General features: G+C 36.1%; 1 protein-coding gene across 2 annotated transcripts in view; it reads left to right on the plus strand.

Moving 5' to 3' along the window:
- pdxkb (pyridoxal (pyridoxine, vitamin B6) kinase b) overlaps positions 1 to 10,840 on the plus strand; it is a 30,877-nt gene extending 20,037 nt beyond the window's left edge. Inside the window, exons 4-11 of one of the 2 annotated variants that reach the window (XM_077246226.1) lie at positions 4,768 to 4,851; positions 5,387 to 5,421; positions 5,524 to 5,609; positions 5,827 to 5,872; positions 8,819 to 8,930; positions 9,184 to 9,320; positions 9,418 to 9,484; positions 10,151 to 10,408. In XM_077246226.1, coding sequence (XP_077102341.1) covers positions 4,768 to 4,851; positions 5,387 to 5,421; positions 5,524 to 5,609; positions 5,827 to 5,872; positions 8,819 to 8,930; positions 9,184 to 9,320; positions 9,418 to 9,484; positions 10,151 to 10,263 — 680 coding nt within the window. In that variant the 3' untranslated portion in view covers positions 10,264 to 10,408. Of the gene's footprint in view, positions 1 to 4,767; positions 4,852 to 5,386; positions 5,422 to 5,523; positions 5,610 to 5,826; positions 5,873 to 8,818; positions 8,931 to 9,183; positions 9,321 to 9,417; positions 9,485 to 10,150 lie in introns of both variants that reach the window. The other variant, XM_077246225.1, reaches the window with a different exon arrangement.
- The last annotated feature ends 1,229 nt before the right edge of the window (positions 10,841 to 12,069 follow it).

Consider the following 12,069-nt stretch of genomic DNA (forward strand, 5'->3'; position numbering starts at 1 on the left):
ACAATATTTTTACACTTTGCGTACTATTTGCATAATTTTTGTTCAATATATTCACACTGCGTAATATTTTGCATTATATTTGTACAATATTTTCACACATTTTTCATAATTTGACAATTACAGCTTGATTTTAAAAGATGCAATATAAAAATGATCAAGTGTTATTTAACTTTTCCTTTTTTTCATACATCATGTTTCATATATTTTATCTCAATCATTGTAACCAAGTGCACCACCAACTATTAGTGGCAAAATTGTTGGTTTGTGCTTTTTTGTAAAATATTGATATACTATGTTTGAAAGAAGTCTCACCAAGGATGTCTAGATTGAGCAATAATACAGTAAAAACTGAAATATTGTGAAATACTATAATTTAAAATAACTGTTTTCTATTTGAATTAACATTCATCTGATGTCAAAGCTGAATTTTCAGCATCATTACTCCAGTCTTCAGTGTCACATGATCCTTCAGAAATCATTCTAATATGCTGATTTGCTGCTCTAAAAAACATATATTGTTATTATTAATATTATGTTAATATTATTAATGTTGAAAACAGTTGTGCTGCTTGAAATTTTTGTGGAAGCCAAGATACATCTACTCCACAAATTTTCATAATTTCATATTAAAATGTTTTATTATCAAAGTTTTCAATATGGGACAGATATTTTTATGATAGATTTCCAAGCTTAGATATAAGTCTAGAACAAGAGTAAAACTATAAAATCTATATATAAAAGGTATTTGAAATAAAATAAACAAATAAATAAAGACATGGTAAAGTGGTTACAATTAAAAATTAGTTTGAATAAATATCAACCCCTGGATATAAAAGTGCTGTTCAAACTTCAACATTGTGGCATTGAGTGTTGCAAGAGATTTTCTTCAGAAATGTAAAAGTCTTGTGTTGAGTTGTCTGGAGTGAGAGAGGAAGTGAACACATGTCTCTCGCTCTGTAAAGGCGCTGCTAATAATCATCACCGGGGGACCGTAGAGGACACATGGTCATAGAGAGACTGAGATGTTGTGCTCTGGTGCATCAGATCTCTTTTATCATCACCTTGAGAGGAGAGGAACACACAGAATGGGAAAAAGGGGGAAAGGAGAACATGGGAATAGAGAGCAGTGTGGGAAGAATTTATACATGTAGTTTTCAGTCCAGTAGAGCCACGTTTCACAACGAGTCTAATAAATGACTGATTTTAAAAAGATTATGCTTATCAGGATTATTTTATTTATTTAAAAAAAAATTTATTAGTGATATGTTAATTTAGCAAGGATGCATTAAATTGAAAAACATGCATCACAGTTTTTTTACAAAAAATATTAAGCAACACAACTGTTTTCAACATTGATAATAATAATAAGAAATGTCTCTTGAGCAGCAAATCATCATCTTAGAATGATTTCTGAAGGATCATGTGACTCTGAAGACCGGAGTAAAAAAAATCAACTTTGCCGACACAGGAATAATTAAAAATATATTACGAAACATAAAATCTAAGCACAGTTCATAATGCAATATTTCTAATCCCAGCTGTAATGTGACATGAATTTTTTAAAGGTGCAGTGTGTGACTTTTAGCGACATCTAGCGGTTAGGTTGCGAGTTTACACTAAGGGCTCAGTCCACTGCTCACCCCTCCCTTTCGAAGAAGCTACCGTGTCTCAAACTGGACAAACATCGTCTGAGACGGCAGAGAATAGCCAGAGTAAACCAAGTTTCTGTACCACAGTCCATTATAAACCACATCATGGATAAAGATTACAAAGCCATAGTCAGGTGAGGATCAAGGGGCTTAATACACAATATAGTAATCAGCTGATTGTCTCACGAACGTAACCAGCCCATTCTCCCCACATAGCAAACCCATAATACAACGAGAGAGAAGAACCACATGAAATTATGCAACTATGTATTTTTTCTAACAGGGTAGTAAAAGTTTAGCTGGCTAATATGAGCTGTTACTGTGGCTGAGCTGGTTAAAGCGTTAAGCCTTGTTTATACTCGACGCGTCCGCATGAGCCCAAAGCTGCCTGCGGCAAAAATAACGTGATAGTAACAGCGCGCGCGCCTCCGCATCCCCTAGACACCATTTACTACACACAATAGGCTTTTTTCTCTGATTTTGGAAACTCGATCGACTTAAAATGCTTCCAAGATCGACGGGTTGGTGATTCCTGTAACTGTTTTACGGTCAATGACAAGAGTAGCCTACTAATCAGCTGTCTCACGAACGTAACCAGCACATTTATCCCCACATAGCAAAGGCATAACACAGCGAGGGAGAAGAATTAAGATACATGAAACAATCCAACTACATATTTACACCACTGACAAGGGAAAAGTCACTACTCACGGTGTTTATGGCTAGCTTCTTCTAGCTTTCTGTGGCTTCTCTTTCAAGGTAGTGACGAAACGCGCTCTGTAACGCTGTTTGTTCGCTGTCGGCTACGGTAGAAACATGACGTCACAATATGTCGACCTTCATAGAAGGGGATTCCCGCGCCTATGTAGATATAAATGCCTCATTCTAAGGAAATAAAAACATTACGGTTTATTAAGTAAGTTCTTTATACACCACTGAACACATAGTTATGGATGTCATATTGCATTTCTGTTAATAGATACTCAAAATTTTTACACATTGCACCTTTAAGTGCTATTTGAAGTCTTCTGCATGCCTCTCTTACTTGTGTTGTCGCAGTGCGATTTATTGTGTGACACACTGTGACATCATGAAAAGCAGTGAAGGTCAGATGCGTCACACATAGGAGTTATTTACCTGAGCCGCCACATGACCAATAGCTTGAGGAGTGGCCCTGGGAGTTTCAAGGCTGTAAACAGTGCATGCTTGGTGTGTTTATTGAGTAAATAGTACTTTATTTAGTGTAATGTTGATGTTTGAGTATGAGAAATGTCTGCAAAGCACAAGTCACTGCAAAGGGAGTTATTCTCTATAACAGTGTGTTCTGAACTCCATGGAACGCCTCCATTGTAGTCTTGAGTTTTCTTCCTTGAAACGAACACGTCGCAATATTCCTCATATAAATAATTCCAGCCCTGCGCATACGCAAAAAAAGTTGGTGAGACCTGGTTGAGTTGTGTTAGTAGCATGTTGAAACTCGCGGTTATGGTAAGAGGTGTGACATTTAAAACACGCTTGAAGTGATTGACCAATAACAACACACCAACTCAGCTGACTAATCAGAGCACGTTGTGCTTTTCAGAAGGAGGGGCTTCATAGAGATCGAAACTAAACAGAGCGTTACTGACTGGAAAGAGGGGTGTTGCAACAATTATAAAATGTGCTTTTTGAACATTCAAGCATAAAAACCTATTCTAGTAGACCCCAAAAACAAAATTAAGACTTTGTAAAAAGCCTCTTTAAAGGGTAACTAAACACTAAAACAACTTTTTTTAGTTAATGATCTGTAAGAATGGAGCTTCATAAATGCTGTTCATTGATTCCAGTAAATATTTTGACATTTTGGTTTAAAGTGTTTTAATTCTACAATACATGGTTTAAAAACGCCTGAGTGCTGCCCTCTTCAGGTTGAACGGTGGCTACTGCAGTTGAATTTTCCTATTGGATGTTTGCAGTGGTTCGTGACGTAGCGGTTGTTGGTCACGTAGGCAGGTTCCATACAGAGTGATGCGACTTTTCCAAGGGGGTAATCCATCAGGCGGAAGTTGAAGCTGCCTCCGGGGGCCGCCATTGTAGCATCCCATTGACTCCCATTCATTTTGGCGTCACTTTGACAGCGAATAACTTTACATCTGAGGCATCCAAAGACTTCATTTGTCCATTATTTATTTCTAAAGAAACACGACAATGTATAAAAGGCTCCATTACTTTGTATCTTACGTTATGGCCCCGTAGAAGCCATTCTTGTAAAAATAGGCTAAAAATTGCGTCATAACCACGCGACTTCATGTCGCACAATAGAGACATTACCGTATAGACAGGAGGAGAAGCTCGCACAGTCTCGCAGGCGTACTGACGTTAAATTTTAAATAAATAAATATTAAGCAAAATGACAAAATAATTAATCAGAAGAATACTTACCAAAAGTTGCTGCAGGTCGCGCTTCACCGTCTCTGTGTACGATTAACGTTGGGTGACTGTCTATGGGTGATTCAGATTTGTCTTGGCACAGCTACTAGAAGATTTACAACTGTCAGTCAGGTTGCTCACGTGACATCTACGTCATCAAGCTCAGTTTGAGCCTGCGCAGAACGCTTGGCTATCAGGAAGTGAGTGCCCATGTTCGGCTTCAACTCTCCGTTGAAATCAACGAGGTCGCTGTGTCCATTTCTTTTACTGTCTATGCTTTTCCAGCATTTTTCAAATATTCCCAGTGGGTGGAGTCAGGCTCTGACCAGGGGTTTAGTTACCCTTTAATACACACATACACATTACACTTTTTTAATATATATATTGTGTTTTAAATCTTTTCTGTCTTCTGAAATAAAATAACTTCAGCAGGATTGCCAAGTGTTTATGCTTAATTCTGACACAATATTTTACACTCAAATTGTGTATTGTATTGTATTGTATTGTATTGTATTGTATTGTATTGTATTGTTCCACCTTAACTGTTTTAAAGTTGTCAGGCAGAAAGAATGAGAATAGGATTGAACTGGTGCCTGTGCTGAGTGCTCAGTTTTAGTACTTCAGGCAGAATTTTGATCTGGAACGAATGGAGTCTCTAGAGGAAAACAAAATTGTTGATAAAAGCTCTTTTGTTTCTCCATTACTGCAGGTTACACTAGAGATACATCATTTCTGGAGATGGTGGTTGATATTGTACAAGAGCTGAAGAGGGCCAATCCTAACCTGGTATATGGTGAGTGTTTTTCAGTCTCTCTTATCCTAGGTTAACATAATGCTGTTAAGATCAGGACCTTTTATGCATTATAATTGTGTTTTTTACAGGCTTGTCTATACACTATCGTTTAAAAGTTTGGGGTAGGATTTTGCTTTTGAAAGAAATTAATATATATAAGAATCCTGGAAAAACATTGTATCACTGTTTTCACAAAAATATTAAGCAGCAACTGTTTTCAACACTGATAATGATAATAAATGTTTCTTGAGCATCAAATCTGATTTCTGAAGGATCATGTGACACTGAAGACTGGAGTAACTATGCTGAAAATTCCTTTTAAAATAAATTAAAAAAGAAAATAGTTATTTTAAATTGTAATATTTCACAATATTACTGTATTTTTGTAAAATACAAATAAATGCATGAGCATAATGCCTTGATGAGCTTCCTTCAAAAACATTAAAAGATCATAACAACCCCAAACCTTTGAACGGGAGTGTACATTAACCATGTACAGTAGAGAATAACTTGTTTAACTCTATTTTTCTGTCAGTGTGTGACCCTGTCTTAGGTGACCATGGCTCAATGGTAAGCTCTTCTTTCTTCTGTTCCTTTATGTTCATTATACAGGAAATATAATTTGGAGTAAGCTGACATTTATTATTCATAGTACTCTTTTGTCTTTTGCAGTATGTTCCTCAGAATCTCCATCCTGTCTACAAGAATAAAGTGGTACCTGTGGCCGATATCATCACACCCAACCAGTTTGAGGCAGAGTGAGTAAAATACCCTCCACTCAACATTTTTGTGTGTGTTATTGTGGGATTGGATGTTTCTGTGCTGCAAATGTCAAACCTCAGTGGTTTTCAGTCAGATTGCTGACATAAGAGTAATATTGTAGTGCCCTCTGGTGGTCAGTCGTGGCTTTACACTCAAATCTTCAGTCGCACTGATGTGCAATCTACTCTTCTAACTCTGTGCTCTTCATTCCAGGTTATTGACAGGGAAGAATATCAGCACAGAGAAAGACGCTGTTGAGGTGAGTTTAAACACACACACACACACACACACACACACACACACACACACACACACACACACACACACGTGAGAAATGGATCTCACAGTAGACTTGTAAAAAAGGAGGGAAGCAGAAAGCAATGTCTGAATATAAATTAGATGCTCTAACTGCAGTGCAAATGATACACAAACCACTTAAACTTCCAAATGGTGTTATGTTATAGTATTTTTTAATAATAAAGGTATTATTATAATTTATTATCATTATCATCATCATCTCCAATAATAATATAATGTTTTAAAATTATTGCTATATTATTATCTTATAATTACTAATGTTTTATGTTACAATGAAGAATAACAATTATTGTTATTATTAGGTGGTAATATTAAGGTAATAATAAGAAAATTCTTCTTAATAATATTATGGTCTTAATATTTTCTAATGAGTATTAATTATAATTACTAATATTTATGTTGTTGTTGTTACTATTAATATTAATCTATAATCAATTATTATTATTATCATCATCATCATCATCATCATTAAAAATACAAATAATGTTTTGAAATTATTGCTATATTGTTATCTTAATATTATTAATAATGTTTTATGTTACAATGAATAATAATAATAATTATAAGTATTATTAGATTATAGTATTAAGATAATTATAATATGAATATATTATGTAATCAATTACTATTATAATGATATATATGTATGTATGTGTGTGTGTGTGTATATTTATATATATATATATATATGGTCCTTCTCAAAAAATTAGCATATTGTGATAAAGTTCATTATTTTCCATAATGTAATGATAAAAATTAAACTTTCATATATTTTAGATTCATTGCACACCAACTGAAATATTTCAGGTCTTTCATTTAATTTTGTTAATATTGATGATTTTGGCATACAGCTCATGAAAACCCAAAATTCCTATCTCAAAAAATTAGCATATTTCATCCGACCAATAAAAGAAGTGTTTTTAATACAAAAAAAGTCAACCTTCAAATAATTATGTTCAGTTATGCACTCAGTACTTGGTCGGGAATCCTTTTGCAGAAATGACTGCTTCAATGCGGCGTGGCATGGAGCCAATCAGCCTGTGGCACTGCTGAGGTGTTATGGAGGCCCAGGATGCTTCGATAGCGGCCTTAAGCTCATCCAGAGTGTTGGGTCTTGCGTCTCTCAACTTTCTCTTCACAATATCCCACAGATTCTCTATGGGGTTCAGGTCAGGAGAGTTGGCAGGCCAATTGAGCACAGTAATACCATGGTCAGTAAACCATTTACCAGTGGTTTTGGCACTGTGAGCAGGTGCCAGGTCGTGCTGAAAAATGAAATCTTCATCTCCATAAAGCTTTTCAGCAGATGGAAGCATGAAGTGCTCCAAAATCTCCTGATAGCTAGCTGCATTGACCCTGCCCTCGATAAAACACAGTGGACCAACACCAGCAGCTGACATGGCACCCCAGACCATCACTGACTGTGGGTACTTGACACTGGACTTCAGGCATTTTGGCATTTCCTTCTCCCCAGTCTTCCTCCAGACTCTGGCACCTTGATTTCCGAATGACATGCAAAATTTGCTTTCATCCGAAAAAAGTACTTTGGACCACTGAGCAACAGTCCAGTGCTGCTTCTCTGTAGCCCAGGTCAGGCGCTTCTGCCGCTGTTTCTGGTTCAAAAGTGGCTTGACCTGGGGAATGCGGCACCTGTAGCCCATTTCCTGCACACGCCTGTGCACGGTGGCTCTGGATGTTTGTACTCCAGACTCAGTCCACTGCTTCCGCAGGTCCCCCAAGGTCTGGAATCGGTCCTTCTCCACAATCTTCCTCAGGGTCCGGTCACCTCTTCTCGTTGTGCAGCGTTTTTTGCCACACTTTTTCCTTCCCACAGACTTCCCACTGAGGTGCCTTGATACAGCACTCTGGGAAAAGCCTATTTTTTCAGAAATGTCTTTCTGTGTCTTACCCTCTTGCTTGAGTGTGTCAATGATGGCCTTCTGGACAGCAGTCAGGTCGCCAGTCTTACCCATGATTGCGGTTTTGAGTAATGAAACAGGCTGGGAGTTTTTAAAAGCCTCAGGAATCTTTTGCAGGTGTTTAGAGTTAATTAGTTGATTCGGGTGATTAGGTTAATAGCTCGTTTAGAGACCCTTTTCATGATATGCTAATTTTTTGAGATAGGAATTTTGGGTTTTCATGAGCTGTATGCCAAAATCATCAGTATAAAACAATAAAAGACCTGAAATATTTCAGTTGGTGTGCAATGAATCTAAAATATCTGAAAGTTTAATTTTTATCATTACATTATGGAAAATAATTAACTTTATCACAATATGCTAATTTTTTGAGAAGGACCATATATGTATGTATGTGTATGTGTATGTGTATGTGTATGTGTGTATGTGTGTGTGTGTGTGTGTGTGTGTGTGTGTGTGTGTGTGTGTGTGTGTGTGTGTGTGTGTGTGTGTGTGTGTTTGTGGAGAGAGGGGGATTATAATTATTATTAAAATGATAACATTTGAAAACTATTATTTTTATTAATATTATTATTGCCTTAATATTATCTAATACTTATTTATATATAATTGCTAATTATTATAACAATTATTTAACATTATTATAACCGTTATTTTGTTACTACTATTATCTATTCTAAACATATGATTAATCTATAATCAATAATAATAATTATATTATTTTCTTTAAATGATCTAATTTGTTATTAATATATAATTACTATTGAGATTATAATAGTAATAATAATTTTTATTATTATTAGGAAAACATTTGTGAACCTTTTGAATACAGGCTGCCTGTATTTTTGAGACCTTTTAAAAATTGAGACAAAGCTCAACCATCAACAAGAAACGTGTTGCTGTAAACATTATAATGGAGATCCAGTAAAGGCATCTGACTCTGTGTGTGTGTGTGTGTGTGTGTTCAGGTGATGGATCTGCTGCATAAGATGGGTCCAGACACTGTGGTCATCACCAGCTCTGATCTGCCCCCTCGTCTCGGAGACAGATTCCTGGTGTCTCTTGGCAGTCAGCGCATTTGTAAGTGTGTGTGTGTGTCCATGTGTGCTGAACAGTGGAAGATAATGTGGATTTTGACAGATGACACATCATGAGAGCTTATTGGAATGCATGTGAATTCAAATATTTTATATTTATTTTTGTATATGAATTTATTGCTTTGAACCACCATCACGTGGTTGTATAGCCTAGTGGTTGAAGATCAGGGCTGGTTCATGTATGGTGAATTCTTGTGAAGAATGCAGACATGAACAAAATACCCATGTTTCTGCAGTGATGCCAGACGGTACAAGGAAGACCCAGCGGATCCGAATAGAGGTGCCGAAAGTGGATGCAGTGTTTGTTGGGACAGGTGATCTATTTGCTGCTATGCTGTTGGCCTGGACTCACCATTACCCAACAGACCTGAAGGTACATAAATCATCATGTCATAAATGCATCACAGTGATCATGCAGCGCAGTAATAAAATGCTGATCAAGTGTTATTCTGTCTTGTTCTCTTTCTCAGACGGCATGCGAGAAGACTTTCTCCGTCATGCACCATGTCATTAAGAGGACTATATCTTTTGCTCATGGTAACACAGCAGCCAAACGTTGTTTATGTTATTGTATGTGCACGTTGTATGTGCACGTTGTTACAATGCCAACATTTGTTATCAATCTTTATCATAATTACAAATGAAAACGGTGGCACAAGGCTTTTAAGTTATTGCTCAAGTAAATAGTCAGTAATAACACAAAAATACAAATAAATAAGCAGTGCTTGATGTTTTCTATGCATCTTGCAGCAGTATGAAGCACTTCAATAATGACAAACTTAATAAAAACAGGATATTCACTTATACATTTGTTTGGTTTACAGTTGAAAAGCCTAAACATGTCACTCATCCATCACTATCATTGTTTCATTATGTATATACACTACTGTTCAAAAGATTTTGAAAAAAATTAATACTTTTATTGAGCAAGGACGCATTAAATTGATCAAAAGTGACAGTAAAGACTCGTACATCAAGAATCATGAGACTGAAGACTGGAGTAATGATGCTGAAAATTCACAGGAATAAATTACAATTGTATTCAAATAGAAAACAGTTCTTTTAAGTTACAATAATATTTCATGATATTTCTGTTTTGATCAAATGTATACAGCCTTGGTTAGCCAAAGAGAATTTCAAAAACATCTTCCATGGAAATTGTTCCATTGAAATGCTTTCCTGTGTTTTGTGTTGTATGTTCAGAAATGGCAGGTCCAGGTAGAAGACCCAGCCCGGCTCAGCTGGAGTTACGGATGGTCCAGAGTAAAGCGGACATAGAGGATCCAGCCATAGTCATGGAGGCCACCGTTCTATAGAGCCGCCACACGCCACGTCTCATCCACTCACCTCACCCTCCGCTCACAACTGCACAATGTATAGATGTTGTACATTTTGATATGTAATGTGACATTGCCTTAGAATCTCAGCCAGAGCACAACAGTTCCATTTCCAAGAGACTCAGCAGGGTACGGCCGAACCGGCGAGAGGGGGAGAGCGATCGCTTGCGCAGAGAAAAGAGAAGGGAAGAAGAGAATGGGAGAGATGATCGGCCTCTCATTCACACTCTTGCAGTCTTCACCATCTCTCTCTGTCTCTCTCTCTTTCTCTCAAAGCTCCTCAAGAACTCCGCTTCGTCCTGCACATAAAGTCCGGTCTCTGACATTTCCTGTCCAGGTCAGTTATGTACCTAAACTGCCATCGATCTAGTGTGGACCAATTTAGAAATGACGTTAATATAGATGTGACGCTTTCTACACTCTATGATTTTGAGTCAGAGCTGTTCAGCAGCAAACATAGAAAACAAAACCTCAAAAACTCTCAAGAAATGCCCAAGTCATATTTTTGCTCAAAATCAAAAGGTTATAAATTAGATATTTATTGCGTAAAGAAAAAGAAGCCTATTTTTAAGACCATTATCTTTTAGTGCATTATGCTATTAGTTTTATGTCAGTTAAGTGTAATAATAATAATAAATTATGTAATTTTGTTTTTTATTATAATATTATTATTTTAGTGAGTTAAGTGTATTTTTCTCCAAAATTCTCAGTAGCTTACTATATTGTGAAAAAATATCATTCTCATTTTCAAATCTTTCTCAAATTTCTTTTTTTAATTATATTATTTTACACGTTGTTTTTTAAAAATATAAATAAATATTGTATCCGGAGAGGATGATTTTCATGACTATTGCATTTTTTTCAGGGATAAAATGTGATTATTTGTCACAAAACAAATAATGTTGGTCCTAAAAATAGACTTCCTTCATGCAAAGTTTAATTCTGTATTTTTGTCATTTGAGAATTACCCAGAAAGCTTGGTCTTTTGCTCACTGCGGTTCGTGATAAGATATCTGTATCTGGAAAAGATATGTTGTGGCCAACCTGAAAAATGCAAGTAAGTTGTTAAAAATGTATTCCAGACCCAAAGCACTCATTCGTGTGAGAGTCCAACTTGTGTTTAAATGTGTATTTTATTGTTTATTTTGTTTTTTTGCGACTATTTTCTCCCAAAAAGGGAGATTTTACTGAAGAGATGCACTGCTGTATTTTGTGACTTGTTGATGTTTTTGGTGAGATGTACTGTAAAAATATTTGGCCTTTCTCATGTGTATGATTTACTTCTCTAGTTCCATTGATTTCGTTTTGCATTGAGCATTTACAAATGCAGAACTTCTAGCATTTCACTTCATGTTTGTTTGTCAATGTAACTAACATTATCATCTCATTTGCTTTGAACTGATTGTATTTGCATTGATAATCTACTTGTTTGTACAAGCAGAAGAGACTTTAAAAGTAGTTTTATCTTTTTATTTGATAGTATTTTCATATCTTAAAAAGGAAAAGACTTGTATGAAGTCTGAAGTACTGGGGATACGTCTTAAAATGCCTTGATTAAAAGTAGTTGTGTATGTGTGCTGGTCTGGTGACCTGCGACAGGTTCTCTCTCACTGTGCCAGAGAACATGCTGTCTCTTGGTTACAATGCTGTGAAAGATAATAAAAGGCAGATGAGTTCTACATTTAATCAGACTTGCTCTCCTTTGTTCAGTTCATAAGGAGATTGATTCAGGCGACATCATCTTTTCTTGTCTGTTTATATTTTGATTTCTCAAGTTTTATTTTT

Source organism: Siphateles boraxobius, unplaced genomic scaffold, assembly GCF_051911475.1.
Source record: "Siphateles boraxobius isolate OS27281-9 unplaced genomic scaffold, OSU_SipBor_1 29, whole genome shotgun sequence".
NCBI classification, from domain to species: Eukaryota; Metazoa; Chordata; class Actinopteri; order Cypriniformes; family Leuciscidae; genus Siphateles; species Siphateles boraxobius.